Source organism: Pelophylax lessonae, assembly GCF_965119305.1.
Source record: "Pelophylax lessonae genome assembly, chromosome: 6".
NCBI classification, from domain to species: Eukaryota; Metazoa; Chordata; class Amphibia; order Anura; family Ranidae; genus Pelophylax; species Pelophylax lessonae.
Window position 1 is genome coordinate 38396583 of NC_138773.1, and position 21183 is coordinate 38417765.

At 43.7% G+C, this 21183-nt stretch overlaps 1 protein-coding gene across 1 annotated transcript in view; it reads left to right on the plus strand.

Annotated features, from left to right (window-relative positions):
* Positions 1–21183, plus strand: part of LOC309558536 (uncharacterized protein) — a gene marked incomplete at both ends in the record, with an annotated part of 403568 nt that overhangs the window by 36792 nt on the left and 345593 nt on the right. Inside the window, 3 exon segments of the mRNA XM_082261615.1 lie at positions 10543–10887; positions 14896–15192; positions 20607–20714. Of these exon segments, the coding sequence (XP_082117741.1) occupies positions 10543–10887; positions 14896–15192; positions 20607–20714 (750 nt within the window).

Consider the following 21183-nt stretch of genomic DNA (forward strand, 5'->3'; position numbering starts at 1 on the left):
GTTCCAGTAATCCATGTCCTTAGTCTGCTTGTCTTCAGCAAACTGTTTGTGGGCTTTCTTGTGCATCATCTTCTGGGACAACAGCCATGCAGACCAATTTGAAGCAGTGTGCGGCATATGGTCTGAGCACTGACAGGCTGTCCCCCCACCCCTTCAACCTCTTTCACAATGCTGGCAGCACTCATATGTCTATTTCCCAAAGACAACCTCTGGATATGACGCTGAGCATGTGCACTCAACTGCTTTGGTCAACCATGGCGAGGCCTGTTCTGAGTGGAACCTGTATTGTTAAACTGCTGTATGGGCTTGACCACCTTACTGCAGCTCAGTTTCAGGGTCTTGGCAATCTTCTTATAGCCTAGGCCATCTTTATGTAGAGCAGCAATTCTTTTTTCAGATCCTCAGAGAGTTCTTTGCCATGTGGTGTCATGTTGAACTTTCAGTGACCAGTATGAGGGATTGAGAGCGGTAACACCAAATTTAACACACCCGCTCCCCATTCACACGTGAGACCTTGTAACACTAAATCATATGACATTGGGGAGAGAAAATGGATAGTAGGGCCCAATTTGGACATGTTCACTCAGGGGTGTACTCACTTTTGTTGCCAGCGGTTTACACATTAATGGCTGTGTGTTGAGATATTTTGAGGGGATAGCAAATTTACACTGTTATACAAGCTGTACACTCACTACTTTACATTGTAGCAAAGTGTAATTTCTTCAGTGTTGTCACATAAAAAGATATAATAAAATATTTACAAAACTGTAAGGGGTGTACTCACTTTTGTGAAATACTGTAAAAAAAGTCCCTACTTTTCCACAATTCATTGAATACTAGAACAAAGTGGTATGACTTTATTATAAAATAATTTAAATATAATCTATGATAAATGATTCCTAGAGCACTATAGGTTAGCTTAAAAGGCAGCACATCAGTAACCATTGCCTTTCATGCTTCCTGGCTCTAATTAAAACCATCAATTGATTTTTGTAAAATGTGGACTTTCAGCAATGAAGGGTCTACTGTGTCCCTAGCAGACCACTAAAAGGGAGCCTCTATCTGCTAAACAAAAAAACAGGAAAACAATAATAACAGAATATGAAGGACTGACAAGAAAACACAACAAATTAATACCCATAATTTCATATTTACCTGATTTAAAATAAATAAAGGTTGTTTTTAGTCTTGACTAATACGTGTAGCCCCTTGTCCTAAACTGGAGTTTATTTTTTCGTCTGGGCTGAAGCTAGCTCAGATGGATTACATAGTTTTTCACCTGGTTTGTCCCTATGCTTAAATTGGCTTCATTGCTGCCAATAGATGTCACTGGTATCACTGGTCAAAGAATGCGATTTTACAAACAAAACTAAGTTAAGAATATTTATATCTTCTTCAGACAATCCAGTAGGAGGTTATGACACTGGTGCATGACGGGGGCTGGTATAAATGTTTGGGAAACATACATGGAACATAGGGCACTTCTGTCCAGGTGATCAATCCTCAAATGTGGGGAAGTAGTGTCATCCAGAGAGACATATGTGTTGCTATACTGACACCAGTGCAGCTCTTCTAGAGAGTAGAAGCAACTCCAACTGGCAAGAATAAGAAGTGGAGAAGGCGCCTCTAAGTGCAGTATTAAAAAATGTTTAATAACAGCCAAAGTAACTTGCACTTACAAGATCTCAGTGTAAAACGGGCATGTCTGATTGTCACATGGGGTTTAGTTTCTGTTCCTGTGGCTCCATCTCCTTCAGCTGACCAGCAGCAAGAAAGGGGATGGATGTGGGAAGCTGACCCAGGGAGGTCCTGTCATCCTGTCATCCAAGGTGCGGTTAAACACACACCTCACTCCTGGACCGCACAGGGCGTAGTGACGTCAGAGGGCGGTATCGCGTTTCAGAGCATGTGCAGTAGAGCTCCTTTTTTAGACAGTGCCGTAAGTAGCTCTGCTGGTAGGCTCAGTAGCCTGTTTTTGGGCCTAATGTGTGTTGAAGTGGTCCTGAAGCTGTCATCCAGGTCTGGAGAAAGCTGTGCCAAAGAGGAGATCCAGGGGAAGCCCCTTGCTGGAGAGAGCCAGGAAGAAGTCTTGTCTTCCAGAAGGGTGTCATGACTCACTTGGAGGAAGCACTGAAATTTGAGAACGCGCATAGTTTTGCCAGGTCGGCATAAACGTTCTGACACTGTAAAGGTCGACATTGACATGAACATGGAGAGTCTGCAAGTGATCTGCAATGGTATCTTCTGCAATAAATCTTTAAAAAGACAAAAGTGACTGGCACCTAATAGTCCCCTCATTATAGCCATGGACTCAGCCCTTGCCTCTGGAGGTGCTATCCTGCCTTTGAGGTGTCAGAGTGGTGCTACATAAATGAAGAAAATACTACTGTACATTAATTTCCGGTACTTGTGTGTTCATCCTTCCTCATTATAGGTTATGTTTTCTTGTTAAGCTTGCAGTATAAGGCTGGGTTCACACTGCTCCAACTTTGGAGTCGGACGACTACCAATCTGACCTGGCCAATCTGATCTGACCTTGCCCTATGACTTCAAGTCCAACTTCCATGCTACTTCAACTTCTGACTTTGATCCAACCAACCATACCAGGTCCTTTGAGGCTGATATGAATTTTTAGGGGGGAAACCCATGCCAAAATTTAAAAAGAAAAGCAAAAAAAGAAAAACGGCCTGGAACCCCCCCCCCTCCCAAGACCTAAGGGTCTGGTATGGATTTTGAGGGGAAACCCCACAAAAAAATGGCATTGGGTCCTCCCCAAAATCCATACCAGACCTCTTACCCAGCACACGGACCGGCAGTTCAGGAAAGAAGTGTAAATAAAAACAAGAGATGGTTTTTGACATGTCCTTTATTTCTTAAGTGAAGAATGTCCCCCGTCGTAGCTCCAACGTGTCTTCTTCCTCCGGTCTTCTCCCTCCGATGATGTGTTCTCGCTTCCACTGCTGTCTTGTCATCCGCTGCTGTCTTCTCCACTGCCGACCGCGTCCTTCTCCGTCACTGCTGTCTTCTCTGTCGCTGACCCGTTCCTTCTCCAATGCTGGCTCCCGCAGTTGTGTCATATCTGATGTCTGCCAGTTCTTATATAGGCATGGGGTGTTGCCATCCAGTGATGTCACCGTAAGACTCCACCCCTTGTGCTAGGGTCCCTCTTTCCCCGCTTTCCTGACCTGCCAGGCTGTGTGCTCGGATAAGGGTCTGGTATGGATTTGGGGGGGGGGGGGGCCACACCGATTTTTTTTTTTTTATTTGGCGTTGGGTTTACCCTCAAAATCAATTAAAGACAAAATGGCCTGGTATGGTCTTGAGGGGAGGGGGGCCCCACGCCATTTGTTTTGAAATTTTGGCGTAGAATTCACTTTTAAGATCCTCAGAGCACAAGTCGCATGCCACAAGTTGGATGAGTAAAGATGATGATCCGACTTGGATGTGACTTACATTCAATCAATGGGCTGAAATCATGCCCAAGTTGGACCAAAGTAGTGAAGGAAGCATTTTTAAAGTTGGACCTACACAAGACGGCTCTCATATGGAACCATTCATTTTGACATGTCATGCAACTTGTGCTCTCGAATTCAGAGCGCATGTCGGACCAGTGTGAACCGGCCCTTATTGTTAGTTTTACGTAGATAAGAAACAGAGCTAATTATTTACTTAGAAAGAGAGTCAAAGGTAACAAAGGTTGATATTCATGCTGTTTAATATACAGCAGCTTGAAATCCAGAATGGTAAAGTACAGCCGTGCCCCATAAAATACAAACAAATTGCAGTCTGCTGTTGTAAAAACAACGCTATTCTTTGTGAATGAATAACATTGCACCTGGCGAGAAAGTTGCTTAGTGATATGCAATTTTGCCCCCATTTGCAGAATGAATGTACATGCAGGTTTGCAAGATGATTCACTCTGCAGTTTTTTAAAAAGTTAATACATCTCTTTAGTGTATTTTTTTTTTTTTTTTTCCATAAACAAATTTTTATTTTGATAAAAGCAAAAAGTAACAAGAAATGTATACAGTACAATAGAATGAGGGACAATGAGCCCACGTAATAACAAGAAACATAATGGCATAAAAACATATGAGATTGCGTGGTTACAGACACAAGAAGACATAATCAAAAACGGATAAAGTGGAAGCACTCTATTAAGATAGGAGTGGGGCTTTAAGTAGTATAGTGTATTTTTATTAGCAGTCTATACCTCTATACCAGGAAGAGGGGCATTTAAAACTAATCTCTGGGCAAAAAAAAAGTTTTCCCTTGCAGTTGGGCTGTGCCGGAACTGCTGCAGGTTAATTGCTCCTTTTTTTTTCTAGGTCACTGGTCTACAAACTGCGGCCCAGGGGCAGGATGCAGCCCATTGCTTGCCTTTATCTGGCCCTTGAGGCATTATTCCTGCCACTGACACCAGCAATGGGGCACCATTCCTCCCACTGACATCAGCAATGGGGCACCATTCCTCCCACTGACATCAGCAATGGGGCACTATTCCTCCCACTGACATCAGCAATGGGGCACTATTCCTCCCACTGACACCAACAATGGGGCACCATTCCTCCCACTGACACCAACAATGGGGCACCATTCCTAGCATTCACACCAATGATGGGGCACTATTCCTCCCACTGACACCAAGGAATGGACACTATTCCTCCACCAACAATGGGGCACTACGCCTCCAACTGACACTAATTATGGGGCACTATTACTCCCACTGATACCAACTATGGGGCATTATTCCTCCCACTGACACCAATGATGGGGCATTATTACTGCCACTGATACCAACAATAGGGCACTATCCCCCCCCCCCCAATAATAATGATGAGACATTGTTTACTCCCACTGGGCAGAGTCAGAGTTAGTTTTGTGCACTGGTGCAGATGTGACGGGACACATGTTTTGTGCACTGGAGCAGATGTTATGGGGGACTGACAGATTGTTTGTGCACTGGCGCAGATGTGATGGGGGACTGACAGATGTTTTGTGCACTGGTACAGATGTTTTATGGGGACAGGGGTGACAGTGGTGCTTGATGTACTGTTTGTGGGGGATCTGTGACAGCTCTGTCTGTAAAATCATCCTTACACACAGAACTGTCACAGATCTTGCAGATTCCCCTGCTCCCCCACCGCACTGAGCTCTCACGGTGCTCAGCGGGGAGAACTGTCAGAGAGACAAACTCTGTTAACATTGTGAAGGCTGTGATTGGACACAGCCGTCACATGATTGGGAGTGCCAATCACAGCACCCATATCCCGATCTCGTCTTGGCTGTGCCCTGTGATCACAGCCTTCACAGGATCGCGCCACTGCGCAGCCTCTCGGCCGCGAGCAGGCACTCCTTTTGAGGGACGTACCGGAACATCCACTCAGAACGACGGAAGTTCCCACCCGGCCATTTATATGCAGTGACCGGGTAGGAGGAGGTTAAAAAGACAGGAGGACTTGGTCAACCCAGGGTTATTGAGGCTGCCACATCCTAAATGCTTTGGTTGAGCTGTACATAAAGCGGAGTTCCACCCAGTGAACATTTTTTTAAATAAAAATACCCCCCGGACAGTCAGGGCTAGTGCATTCCACAATGGCTAGCCTCTGATCTGTCCCGGGTTGCACTTACCTTTTAGAAGAAATACTTACCTTGAAAATGTATTCTCCAGCGCTGCCATCTCAGGTGTGGGCAGCTTGAAGCCAGCGTGATCCTCTTCTGTGTCCTATTCCGCCTTCTTCAGTCCCACGATGCACTGCACCGGCCCCGCCGTCACTTCCGGTGCCGCAGCGTCATCCCTGCACAGCTTCTGGGTATTCCCAGAAGCTGTTTAGCAAGGTATGACGGTGCCTGCACCTGAACTGATGTCGGGGCCGGTGCAGGCACATTGATTCCTGGGAGCGATGACGTTCAGCTCCCAGGAATCATTGCAAGCCAGGAAGTGACGAATCGCCGTGGCCACCGAGGGGAGGAAGAGGAAGTTAGGTGAGTATATTTTCTTCTAAACCAGGTAAGTAAAAAAAAAATTGTCATTATCCATTTGTTTTTCAGGTGACCCCGGGCATGAAGATGGAGGTAAGTATAATTTTAGGGTGGAACTCCGCTTTAAGCCTAATGGAGCAAAAGGGTTTATTGGCTGGAGAGAAAGAACACTGATCCCCTCGCTACGAGGGGACCTGTCACCTGAGCCTGGTACCGCTCTTCACTGTCTGGCTCCCATTCACTTCCCACCAGTTCAAGGTTACCTATGACAACTATATTCCTTCTCTGACTCATCTGCTGGATTCATCGTTTTGTAGTGGCCTTCTTCTTGTAACCTGTGTGCGCTTTATAGGCCCTGTTCTTCTGATATGCCATGTACCACCATGCACCCCTTTGAATAACTTCTGACCAGGACTAGAACACTTTAGGATGCTTTACTGAAGTTCTCGTGGAATCACAAACTCCTAATAAAAGAATCACAGTTTCTTGAAAAACATCAATAAACTCTCCTTAACTAGCCTTCAGCTGTCCAGGCATACCTCTACAGTTAGTAGTCCATATTTGGCAAAGTCCTTGCGGATGGTAGTCAAGAATGGTTCCGGGATGCATCTTCATCTGGACTGGACCTTCTTCTCTTCCCATATGGTTTCCGCTCTCTCTCCGTGAGCCTGACCTTCCCCCTGATTTATAGGCTGTACAGGGTGGAGAGTAGAACCCCAAAAAAGCCTGGGAAACTGGCAGACCCAGAATGAACCCTTCTCTACCTGGGTGGCCCATACTGTCTAACTAACGGTATCCCACAAAATAGGCACCTGCCTACATGCTGGTGTAGCATTAGAGTAGTATCTGAAGCTCGGTACACACAGGTAGTTTTTTTTTTTTCAACCCAACGTGGTGAATAAAAAAAACTGGGGAGGTCGCTGTACTAACTATGTGATGTTAGTACAGCTCCCCGTTGAGCTATTGTATTCTCCCCCCCCCCCCCCTCAGAACACACCGGTCAGCACTTGCAGCCACTGGCTGTGAGTGCTGATCGGGTGCTGGTTGACTGCTGGTTTTCAAGCATGCCCATTCGAGAGAAGCCGAACAGGCTCATGTACACACTGCTTTTGTTCTGTTCCATTATTTTGATACTGGACGATATTCACCCGTGTGTACCAGCCTTAAGTGCAGCTAACTAACTAAAGAATATCCTGTATAGTGTCTACGTTTACTTATATGCTCATAAACATTCTTCTAGCTCCCACAATGCCTAAAAATACATGAGAGTTTAAATTTATGCACCATTGCCAAGTCCAGTCTTTTGGACACACAGAGCGAGGCACACACAGAGCGAGGCACACATAAGCTCCTAGCTATGGGGGTACTCAGAGAAGATGAGAATCTGGGCTGCTCTGTGCAAAAGAGCAGGCAAGTATAAGATGTTTGTTATATAAAAAAAAACTTTTAAAATCAATTTAATTTAGAAATGTGGTCTTTATTTCCATTGTGTAATCCTCATTGTCTATTGCATGGGTAGTTGCCTGTTGTATTCAATAATGTCTGTAAAGAGAGTGTAGGTGCTGGTGCCGCTGCCAGTATTTTGGGTGACCGCTTTTGAGACTTAAATCTATAAATCCAAAGTTCAGAAAATTATGACCAGTCTTGGTCTCCAGCCTTTCTGGGGCTTCTGTGCCATGGAGGCAAACCCATTAATGCCCATTTTCAAAAAGAGTAACTAACAGGGGCAGGGCTATTTCCACATGGTAAGACATGGCCATCTTGGAAGTGCACCAAGTCATCCTTCCATATGTATATAAATTACTTATGAGTAGGAATTTACAATGTTAATTGATCCAGCTATAATGGTGGTGGACTAATGGTGCATGCACATCTCTTCCAAGATTTATGTGGTAGTCTGAAGATGTGACTATCACAAAACGCATCGGGCAGAGCTTGCTCATGACGTCATTGTGCATGATTTTGGGCAATAACGCAATATGTGATTCCTTGATGCTGTGACAAGCGTGTGAGTTTACCTTGTTCTGAATAAATCTTACGAATTTGTACAGTACTGGGCCATGGAATGTTTTTTTTGAGTGACGCATGAATAGGAGTATTTATATTCTTTGGAGCCAATCTGAGAGCCCTCCGGAGGGGAGCAGATTGTGAAGCCTGATGATTGCCTCTGAGACCTTGGAAGGTCTCTTGTCTCATACTGCTTTAAATCTCTTATGATCTGCAGGTTAACTACTCTTGGTAAGGAGTGAGCACTGACGGTGGTGGAGTTGCACCTACAGCGTGTTCTTGTGGCACTTGGAGTGGTGGTGGTGTACATACTGGATTGAAGGATAATTCAAGTTTATGGATTGTATGAACTTTTATGAACTGGTGCACATGTTCTGGCACAATGAATTTTCCTACACTTGAGCACTTTTATCACCTTTAATCATGTAATATGTATTTTTGACACATGAATTTACATTTGAATTGTTTATTTATGAAGTCATGTATGTTTTTATTAGTATTTATTAGGTTTATCTTCAAATTTAGCACGTATGCACTTTTTAAATGGTTGTTTAAAGAGACAGCGCACCTTTTTGTTGGAGACATTATGAGGTAGACTGTATAGCTCATACTTACGGTAGTTTAACCTCTCCTAGCTAATTCTTCCAAGACTTACAAAAGAATAGAGTAGCCCAACCCACAGTACACATCCAGAGGTAGGGTTTTCCTTTAAAGGAGTCATTTTCTCTGTAAGTCTATCCATATGTTGGTAAGCAGGCTCCTAATTGGTTATGCCAGCCCAGGGCGCCTCCCACTCTTTTATTAGAACAGGAACGAGAAGGGGTGCCATGCATCTGTAGCATGAAGAAACTCCACCATCTTGGTTACACCCAAGCTCCTGGCCAGAGGTCCACCACCTCCAGAAATAAAAAAATATCCACATGATTAGCCTGTTTAACCTTTTATTGTAACAAGTGCTAAAGTTTTCCCAGTATACCACCTCATCTTTTCAGCACACATCTGCAGAACTCTTATGATTGGGTGCAAGTTTAACATGGGGATGCCAACCAGAGCTTCCATCGTCCTCTGCTGTAGGTTTTCTGAGGTGGGCTCTCCTTAAGCCTATTCCAGACCTGAAGAGCGTACTTTAACGCTAGACTACATAATGGTTCTCTGCAGGCTATCACTTCCCATTTACCTCTCCTATCTAGTTCTTCTGGCCCAGGCTTATAAAAAAATAAACTAGCCTAACCCACAGTACACACCCAGAGGTTAGTTTTCCCTTAAAGAGATACTAACCGCAGCTTACATGTTGACAAACCACCCACAAAAAACAGGCGGTTTTGTTGTGGAAATTTAATATATGCTTGATGCACAAATAACTCTTTTGCGCTAATAAGTGCACTTTTGGATATTAATATATGCTAAGTACAATTAATCCCGTTGTGCTAAACAGCACAGTTCTCAGCTCTTTTGTATAAGGCATTGAAGCGCTCACGCCATCCTCTGAGACACAGACACAAACAGGCTGGTTCAGTTTGGAAGTTCCCAAATTGTCCTGTGATGTATAATCTGCCTTGTTTATTTATAGGGCAATAAAAGAAGTAATGACTACACCACATTAGCCAATGACACACTTGTATACATTCAAATGTACAATAGAAATGGGAGTGCATATAAATGAACCAACTGAGTGTGTGCAGGAGTTTCCAGCTGGTCTATATAAAATGGAACCAGCATGGATTCTCATGAACACGGCCATGCCAATATATAAGCAAGCACTCCCGTCATAACCTGTTAGAGTGAATCCTATATAATATAGTTCATAAAAACCATATTTGATAGTGATTATGCTACTATTCCAGCAAATGGGACCATATCTGCAAAATAACAGCAGTATTTCAATCATGCGGATCAAACATAACAGAAAGCTATCAGAACGATAATAATTCCACATCACAAACATATCTCCGCCAGTGATAGGAAATTAGGAAATTAGTGCAGCGCTGCACTAATTTCCTATCATTGTTTTTTTGTGGTTATTTAGATTAACTTTGAGTGTCAGCTGCTTTTGTCTTTAGTGGAGGTGTATGCGCTGATATATTTTCACTTTTGTACATATCTCCGCCAGTGAATACCAGGGCCCCGGCTGGCTGTTATACATTTGAGTGGTGGAGTTCGCATCGCACTGCCATAGATCCAGATCGGCGTTCTCTCTAGCGGTAGCCGCTCAGAGCGTCCGTAGTTTAGGAGATCAGGTGAGTGGTATGCATTCTCCATTAAATGGAAGGTTTCCACAAGTACAGGTCTTTCCTCAATGCCAGTTAAAGCCATATTCGCTGTGCATGGTGATTACCGGTAAACTGACACTAGGAGACATAATGGCAATTTAAATAAAAATGTCCAGACAAATATTAATAAATTTTCCACAACAGTATCCATAAAGCAAAATGATCAAATTTGGGATTCCTACAGAACCAAATTGCTAATGAATGCTTTTATTTCGTTCATCTTTTTAAATCCATTAAATATTGTAATGTAACTCTTCTTCTTTATTCATGATTTTTTTTTCAGCACTTCTTCACAATGGAAACGCCTTGGTGGTTTTTGCTCCATCACCACACAGAGCCCAGCTGGGACAGAACTTTGTACTGCCGTGCTCTTTCGAAGTGGTTGAACCTTCAATAAACCCTCAGTTCCTCGCCATTTTGTGGCTTTTTAAGGGAAAAGAGGTTCTGAGGATTGACAACAAGGGGACATCGCCCCAGCCAAGAATGTTTATTAATCAACAGGACATCTACAAAGGAATCGCTAATATGGAAATCCGAAACGTGACTCTCTCTGACATTGGAAAATATAAATGTATGGTAATCTACAGTCCACAAAAGGAATCTATGGATATAGACCTCAGTGTTTATGGCAAGTATAATAGACAAACATGTACAGTATTACTAAATATGCAAATATATTGAATCCACAAATAGGTTGCTAAACTGTGCAATAGATTGCCATCCAGCTGTCATCATATACATAAAATGTATGCTGCTTATTAATTTGTGTGCTAGTGACAAAGAGCCACGTGGACTCTCTTTTATACAGAGCAGAGATGTCCAATGTTACAGTACCACATGGTGTTCACCACACAGAACACCTTTGCACATAAGGGCTTTTAAATGGGTGGAATAACTCAAAAGCATTGAAGAGAATCTAAACTGTGGAAGCTGATCCCAATAAAGGCAAGCAGAGGGCAAAGGACTAGTCACTTGTATTGCCTGTGGTCTCTCTGCAGCTGATCTTTTCTCCTTTACTGACCATGTCAGTGTGTGGAGGTGGCCATTTTGGCAGAGTAGCAGGGTTTTTTGCCCCCTGATGACTCGATGACTGTGGGGTAATAATGACAAAGCAGCAGGAAAGGTGGAGAAAGCACAGATTCATAGAATGGATGAAGCAAAAGCAGAGCGATTCTGGCACTGTTGCTCCTCAGATACAGCTTCCTCTCCTTGTAGAGTAGTAACAGCACAGTATCCCAGTCCAAATCTGATGAGACTAGCAGTCAAAAGCAGCAGTGCCTTACATGATCTCACACTGCAGGTATAGAAATATGATACCTAAGGCACAGGAGTGTCTAGTCTCGGTAAGTGCACTGCTATGTTTCAGGGGGAAGTAAAGCTGAATTCTGGGCACATAAACTTTAATTTAAAGGGTTAGTTCACCTTTGTTAAAAAAAAAAAAAAAAAAAACTGCCTATGGTGATAAAGGTGCAGATGTTCCTAAAATTGAATAATGCCCTTGCTATAAGTGCAGGCCATTTACATACATCATGAAAGCTGACTGGAAAACCCCCAGGACATTTCTAAGACTGGCCCAGCTGTTACTGTTCACCTCCACCATCACAGAAGTGAGTTCTTTCTCTGATTAAAAGACCTCATTTAGAACTAAAATTCAGAGAGTAGTGGTTATTGATTCATACTCTGAGTAGTTTAAGGTTATTAGTGGTGTACCCCAATGTTCCTTTTTATAAATGGGTTTGAGAGTAAAAGTACCTTTTCAGTGTTTGCAGATGACACCAAGCTATGTAGTGGAACAACATCCTTACAGGATGTCTTCAATTTACAAGCTGACTTCAGTGCTCTGTTTAATTGGGCGACTATGTGGCAAACAAGGTTTAATGTCAATAAATGTAAAGTTTTGCACTTGTGGGCTAAGACTATGCATGCATTATACATACTAGGGGAAGAACAGCTGGGGGAATCAATGGTGGAGAAGGATCTGGGTGTTCTGGAAGATCATAAGCTTAATAATAGCATGCAATGCCAAGCAGCAGTTTCCAAAGCAAGCAAAATCCTTTCTTGTATTAAGAGAGGTATGGAATGCAGAGAGAGAGATTACATTTTGCTCCTGTACAAATCATTAGTACGACCTCATCTGGAATATGCAGATGAGTTTTGGGCACTAGCTCTTCTTTACATGCTGACACATGCAGCTGGGCCCCACCTACATACAGGGTCTTCAGGGCAAGATGCTTTACTCTCCACTCAAACTCACAGGTTGTTCACATGCACAGATGTAGTTCCTAGATCTTGGTCACAGTTCACATTAACTTCTTAATGCTCAAAGTACTTAATATTTAAGTCTATTATTTCCGTGGTCCTGAGGTGCAGTTAAAAAAACCGTCACTGATCCCATAGATACATTTTCCTCCTAAATGCAAATAGAAAATGTATTTACCATGTGCACCTGCTTTATATTCTCTCTTCAACTGTCACAAGGACTAGGGATGGGCTTCGTGTTCGAGTCGAACCTAAGTTCGACTTGAACACAGCCCGTTCACCCGTTCGCCGAATGGCGAACAAATGGGCTTCTTCGCGTGAACTACGAGTTCCCGCATCCATAATGCACTGTGAAATGGCAGTGCATTATGTGATTGGCCAAAGCATGGACTCTGCCCTAAAGGCAGGTGCCTTTAGCCAATCATGGTTCAGGGGCAGCTGTTAAACTCACTACACTCTCCCTGAAGAAATTCCACTTATAAATCACCCGCTGGCCAAGGGATTCAAACCCACAACCTCTCATTTGCAAGTCTGGTATTTTTTCACCTACGCCACTGTCAAGCCTACTTAGGCTGAACACACTCTCTCTGCCTAACTAACTTCTATCTCGGGTGATTTATAAGTGGAATTCCTTCAGGGAGAGTGTAGTGAGTTTAACAGATAGTGTAGTATAGTTAATAATACATTGCTGGCAGGGAGAGAGATTTTTGCTTTTTACAGTTTGTTGAGATCAGTGTATACCACAAAGTTTATGTTTATATATATATATATATATATATATATATATATATATATATATATATATATATATAGGCAATTAAGTTTATATCAGTTTATGTCAGTATTGCTGAAAAGAACAGCGTGGTGTCCCCCTCCCAGTCCAAACCAGGCCCCACGGGTATGGTATGGATTTTAAGGGGAACGCCAGAATAAAAAAAAAATGCTTTGCTCTGCCCCCCCCCCACCCCAAAGCACCTTGCTACCGTGTTGATGGGGACAGGGGTCTCTTCCCAACAACCGGGAGCTGTGGTTGTGGGGGTCTGTGGGGGGGAGGCTTATCTTATCGGAATCTGGAAGCCCTCTTTAACAAGGGGACCCCCAAATCCCTGCCCCCCCCATGTGAATGGATATTGGGTACATTGTACCCCTACCCATTCACCAAAAAAGTGTACAAAAAAAATAAACACAAAAGCCAGTTTTGGACAAGTCCTTTATTTATTAAATACTAAAAATAAAAAATAGTGTCCCCCGATGATCACATCACCCACCCGCCCGCAACTGAAAAATAGAAGAAAAAAAAAAGAAGCTCCTGCTTCTATGGATGCTTCCCGCGCTAATGAGCTGTTTGAGTTTGACAGCTCTTTTATAGGGATTTTACCTCACAAGCTCCCCCTTATGCACTGCTCAGGTGCAGTGAATAAATTACTGACGTCATGTAATTTAGCTCACTAGCGCGGGAGGCGTCTTGAGAAGCAGGAGCTTCTTTTTTTTTTCTTCTATTTTTCGGGCGGGCGACGTGATCATCGGAGGATACTATTTTTTTGTTTTTATTTTTTAATAAAGGACTTGTCCAAAACTGGCTTTTGTCGTTATTTTTTTTGTATACATTTTTGGTGAATGGGTAGGTGTACGATGTACCCAATATCCATTCACATGGACTTCACAGTGACTGATCACTATGATAGCCAATCAGAGGCTATCACAGCGATCAGGTGACCCAGAACCAGAAGTTCCGGGTCCTAATCATTAGTATGAGGCCAGGGGCTATCGCTGACACCCTGGTCTCTGTGCTGGCGAGCTCCCAGCACAAAGAAAGATACGCAAATATGTGGCCCCACGGATAAAAGCCCAGTCCAGTTGGGTTGCATATTTACGTACATTCAGCGCCAAGAGGTTAAAAACATGAAGGGTACAAATAACATTCAGAAGTGGACGATTTTTAATACTGAGCTAAGATCCAGAACACGGGGGAAATTACCTCAAACTAGAAGAACGAAAGTATAAGAGCAAACTGAAAGCATTATTTTTTGCAAAAGGGTAGTGGAAGTTTGGAACAGACTTTTACAGGTAACAGGTTGGTCAACATTAGTGAATTTAAAGATGATTGGGATGAACATAGGTCTAGAAATAAATGTTAAAAAAAAAAAAAAAAAAAAACAAAATAAGAAAAAAGAAACCCGCAAAAAAGGTTAACTCAATGGACCACTTGAGTTTCAACCTCTGTCTCAATGCTGCTTTTCTTGGGAGGGCTAAATTCCCTGAGTAGGCCAATTAGCTGCAGTTAATGGCAGGCCCTGGTACTTTTAAGATACTTTGTACATGAACAAATGAAAATGGTCATTGGTTCTGTAGTTGACAGAAGATTATTATATTTCAGCAACACCGCTTGTCACGATTGAGAAGGTGGAGAATGTGGAGAAGGAGAAGACCAGCTCTGCACTGTGCTCAGTGACCGGATTCTACCCCAGAGATATCACAGTGGAAATTCGAATGGATGGAACGGTCATGGAGGACTCAGTACTGTCTGAATATCACACAAATGCTGATGGCACTTTCTCTGTTAACAGAACATTGAAGATACCAACTGATGTGTCACCAAAAATGTTGTCCTGTACAGTCCACCATGAAACTCTCACACCTTCTGTACAAAAAGACCTTCAGCTGGCTTATCAAAGTAAGACCCTCAGCTTATCCTGCACTTCAAATAATGATCAATAAAATTGCAAGTGGATATATAGTATAGTTTTATACAGGGCATGTATGCTGATTTTTATTATGGAGGTGTTTACCTTAAAATAGATTTTATTGTAACCCACCTTTTTGCATTCTTGCTGTTCTGTATTTTTAATATTTATTAAGATCTGTGAATTAGCCACTAGAGGTGATTATAAACCTTCAGTGCTTAAAAGCAACCCCAGCAGCAGATCTAATCACATGCATGCAGGTACTAGAGTTGTGTCTCCCTACACTGTGTACATCAATAGAAACACACAGCCCCTTAGCCTAGGATGACAAGGCACTCCCCTGCTACTCCACCCTGACTGACTGGAGACTGCACTGCCCACTGTTAAAGTGTTACTAAATCCACAACAGTAAAATCAATCTGTATTTGCAGTAAAGCATGCTTGTTATTCTCACTGTGGAACCTAAGGGGTTAATCATTTGCATTGTGTTAAAAGTAAGGTGACCAGATTTTTAAAATGAAACGAACTGCATAATACACAGAGCGCTGGGCACAGGATTGCATAATACACAGAGCGCTGGGCACAGGACTACATAATACACAGAGCGCTGGGCACAGGACTACATAATACACAGAGCGCTGGGCACAGGATTGCATAATACACAGAGCGCTGGGCACAGGACTGCATAATACACAGAGTGCTGGGCACAGAACTACATAATACACAGAGCGCTGGGCACAGGACTACATAATACACAGAATGCTGGGTACAGGACTGCATAATACACAGAGCGCTGGGCACAGGACTACATTATACACAGAATGCTGGGTACAGGACTGCATAAAACACAGAGCGCTGGGCACAGGACTACATAATACACAGAGCGCTGGGCACAGGACTACATAATACACAGAATGCTGGGTACAGGACTGCATAATACACAGAGCGCTGGGCACAGGACTACATAATACAAAGAGCACTGGGCACGGGACTGCATAATACACAGAGCGCTGGGTACAGGACTACATAATACAAAGAGCACTGGGCACGGGACTGCATAATACACAGAGCGCTGGGCACAGGACTGCATAATACACAGAGTTCTGGGTACAGGACTACATAATACAAAGAGCACTGGGCACGGGACTGCATAATACACAGAGCGCTGGGTACAGGACTACATAATACACAGAGAGCACTGGGCACAGGACTGCATAATACACAGGGTGCTGGGTACAGGACTACATAATACACAGAGCGCTGGGCACAGGACTGCATAACACACAGAGCGCTGGGCACAGTATTACATAATACACAGAGCACTGGGCACAGGACTGCGTAATACACAGGAGGGTGTTAGGCATAGAGTACAGGGTTCAGAGGTTTGCAATACACAGAGAACACTTCTACCCCCACACCCATAGCTCACCTCTGCACCCTTCTTTCACAGATTACCTCTGCAGCCACCTCTTAGCCCTCTCCCCCCAACAGGTAATCTCTCAATGCAGCTGCATCAGCTCTGACCCCTAATCCCCCACTGCTCTCATCTGTGTACAAACAGACCCCCAACCCCCCCCCCCCCCCCGTCCCCAATCTGCTTACTTCCCGTTCTCAGCCCTCCACACAGTCATTTTTTTGGCTCTGCCTCTCCTCCACTGAACAGCAGCAGGAGCGGCAGTGAGATTATCCAGCACAGGGTGTGTACATCTGAGCCACCAGGCTGTTTCTCAGCCAGCATGGGATACCCTGTCTACAATAATCCAGCCCTGAATCCGGGGAAAAAAACGGGGACAGACTTGGACCGGGGACAGTGTCCTCAATCCGGGAACCGGAGACACCTGGTCACCCTAGTTAAAAGGCTGTTTGATCCTATCTCCTCTTATCCTCCCCTTCTTCTAGAGTCCCCAATATATCTCCTGATAGTACAGAGGCCAGGGGACAAGCTGCACATACTCAGCTTGGTGTGTATTGCTAGAGAGTTGTTTTTTTTGTCTTGGGAGAATGCGTGTGATCAGCTCAGGGCCAACCAGCACTGTCCAGACAGAGAGCCAGGGGTCCTGCAGCCTCATAAGACAGTCAGAGGAGAATGAAATCGCCTCCTACAAGCTTTAAGCAGACATTGAAGTCACAAGACTGCAATATACTGCTAATGAGAAAGGTATTAAGGCAGTTTATATTTACTAAAACAATTGCATTTTCATGTTCTGTGTACTGTGGTAGACCAGATATAGTGAATGCAGGGGCCTGGGTTTAGCACTTTAACTTTTTCTTGTGTAGCACCCTCCTAGGTAGTTGTTAGAGAGAGAGTATAGTTTTGGGTCTTTCTGCTTACCAGGAAGATTGCCAGGTAAATATAGAGCGCTCTCTGCCTACCATAGAGCAGGATCCATTGGTAGGGTCTGCTCATGGTGCTCAGGTGCAGCTCAGCTTGTCTAAATTTTTCACATTGGTCCAATAGGGAGGCATATTGGACAGTGGGAGGAAACCTGACAAATGAGGGCACAGGCATTGTTACATCCCTGGTGATTGGCAGAGGAAAGTGCCTTGTTGCATGCTGGGTGACTGTATAAATGCCAGGGGCACATGTGCTCGGGGTCTCTGGCTGGAGAGCGGGGTCCTGGAGGGAGGGGGCAGCTGCCCCGCCTCTGTAGAAGCTGCCATTTAGCCTTAGGTAGTCGACCTGAGGGCCTGAAAGTCAGAGAGAAGCTGAACCCAGAGGTCCTGCAGAGCTGACTGTAAGGGAGACACCAGGAAGGATCTGATTCTGCATACAGTGAGTACAGATCTGTGTCATGGGGCCTGTTCTGAGAGCCTGAGAGGGCCATCCCTTCAGCTAGAAGAGTCAGTGTATGGGTGTCAGTCAAGGGGATGCTAGAGAGTGTCCTGACAATAAAGTAGTTGCATCAAGTCTGCTGCGAGAGCAAGAGGACTTAGTTCTTCCATACAAGTGGCAGTATGGTTAAAGCAGGGTTTCTGCTTCCACAAATAACCCAGTGAGGCCAAGTGAGAGTTGTCCTTATCTACTGTGTATAGTTCAGTTGGAGAATCCCACTATTCCCTTCCCCCATCCAAGTTCCACAATAAATATAAAACCAAATCCTCTGGACTGTTTGTTGAGTAACGAGTAAACGGGAGTAAGGATGGATGTGTGAAAAATCCCTTAGTGACTATCTGCAGGTAATCAGAGGGGGACCCAAGAAGTCATCACACAACAAGCCCTATGGGGACAGTGCTACACTTGTAAAGACCAGAAATTCAGGGAAGCAGCATTAAGAAAGCAGCAGCTTCGAAATTTGTAAACGGCAAGTGCTGGGGAAAGCCACAATTTGTAGGCCTACATCTTACCTAGTAGCCAAACCTCATTAATATTCTCAGCTGTGTACAGACATTTTATATGTAAACTTATTGATGCTCAGGGCTCTCGTTCATTCTCTACTGTCAGATCCTGCTGCTGGGTATACTTTATGCTAAGGTCTTGCTGTACAAAGCTCTTCATGCTATAGAGTTGTGCAGGACAAACCTGCTTGGACTGTTCCTGGGTGTCCTCATCTGCATGGTGTACCAGTTGAGCCTGCCCCCTTAGACTATTATACAGTATATATGTATTAGAGACTTGCCGGAAAGTCTTCTGAGTTTGTTCAGGAAGGAACTAAATGTTCACTAATTAGGCAAATGAAGAGATCATTTACAGCACAGGGCCATTGTTCACTTGCATTGATAGAATTTTTATTACTTTGATGGCCAAAGTCAGGTCAATGAACCCAAAGCACAGACTTGCAGAACTTTTTCAAATCCTCTGCAATGGAATGCATTAGTGTGAATGATTTCTATTGAAAACAATGTCCTTTTCTTTAGTCCATGCACTTCAACTGGGCTATATACACTATATTACCAAAAGTATTGAGATGCCTGCCTTTTACACGCACATGAACTTTAATGGCATCCCAGTGTTAGTCCGTAGGGTTTAATATTTAGTTGGCCCACCCTTTACAGCTATAACATCTTCAACTCTTCTGGGAAGGCTGTCCACAAGGTTTAGTAGTGTGTCTATGGGAATGTTTGACCATTCTTCCAGAAACGCATTTGTGAGGTCAGGCATTGATGTTTGACGAGAAGGCCTGGCTCGCAGTCTTCGCTTCAATTCACCCCAAAGATGTTCTTTCGGGTTGAGGTCATGACTCTGTGTAGGCCAGTCAAGTTCCTCCACCCCAAACTCGCTCATACATGTCTTTATGGATGTCCTACCTTGCTTTGTGCACTGGTCAAAATCAGTTGTTGGAGGGGGAATTATTGTGTGGGGTATTATGGTATGTTTGGACTTGGCCCCTTAGTTCCAGTGAAGGGAACTCTTAAGGCATCAACATACCAAGACATTTTGGACAATTTAATGCTCTCAACTTTGCGGGAACAGTTTGGGGATGGCCCCTTCCTGTTCCTACATGACTGCACACCAGTGCACAAAGCAAGGTCAATAAAGACATGGATGAGCGAGTTTGGGGTGGAGAAACTTGACTGGCCTGCACTTCAACCCGATAGAACACCTTTGGGATGAATTAGAGCTGAGACTGCAAGACAGGCCTTCTCTCCAACATCAGTGCCTGACCTCACAAATGCACTTCTAGAAGAATGGTCAAACATTCCCTTAGACACACTCCTAAACCTTGCGGACAGCCTTCCCAGAAGAGTTGAAGCTGTTAAAGCTGCAAAGGGTGGGACAACTCCACATTGAACCCTACAGACTAAGACTGGGATGCCATTAAATTTCATGTGCGTGTAAATGCTGGCGTCCCAATACTTTTGGTAATATAGTGTATATTAGAAAAATGCCTGACAATGTATCCACGGTGAAAAATACTCATTGGGTGTCATCAACACTTACCATGTGTGCCCTGCACTGGGTCATGTGAGCCACAATGTACATTTGGAAAATTCCATTCCACCTAGAAACAGCCCACTAAGGGGTCATTGTACAAATTGTGCAAATACTTGTCACAATCAGGGAGAAAATTGCTGTACTTCCTCCTTTGTTTGTGATTCCTATATCATCAACACCATCTAGTGGCCACAATAGTTTTTCTTCCTGATTTAGGTATTTCTGGGAAAAAATGCATTATGGCCACTAGGTGGCACTGACAATGGAGGAATCACACATAACAGGGGAAGTACGGCAATTTTCACCTTGATCGTGCAAATGTTTTTTCCTTTGCACAATGAGCTTTTTATACGTGGACCCCCCCAAGTGTTCACACCCTTCCCTGCCTAAACGTGTAGCTTTGCAAGCATCATCTCTCAATTTTGCATTTCACTTGACTGACTTCATGGTAGACTGATGCATGCTTGGAGGATACAGGACTATATAGTATTTATATAAGCTTTGCAATGATCATGCTCTCATCTTTTTCAGAACATAATGACAACAAAACCAATGTAGGAGTAATTGTGGGATGTGTTATTGGAGTGCTAATTCTATTGGCACTGATTGCTGCTGTATATTATTTCAAGAGGAAAGCAGGTAAGTGATAACATGACTACATTTGGTCTCATTTTTACTGTAAGTCATTGTGTAGATGGATTGTGCTTCTTTACTCTTCTTCTGCTTCCAGAGAAGGTTTACTCGCTGCACATTATAAACTTAGTTACAGTATCAAAAGGTTAAAGCTAAACTTTAAACAGTTTGTTCAGGCCAAGCTGGCCCAAATGAACTATTTCCTTTACTAATAGAGGTGCCTGCTGGGAGCACAAGGAACACTTTTCATCTATTGTAAGTATTGTCCCTGGTGCTGAATTTAAAAAAAATTAACTAAACCTAAAATAGTTGTAAACCTCGGTCATGAAATCTGAACTAAGCGCATGCACTATATTACCAAAAGTATTGGGACGCCTGCCTTTACACGCACATGAACTTAAATGGCATCCCAGTCTTAGTCTGTAGGGTTCAATATTTAGTTGGCCCACCCTTTGCAGCTATAACAGCTTCAACT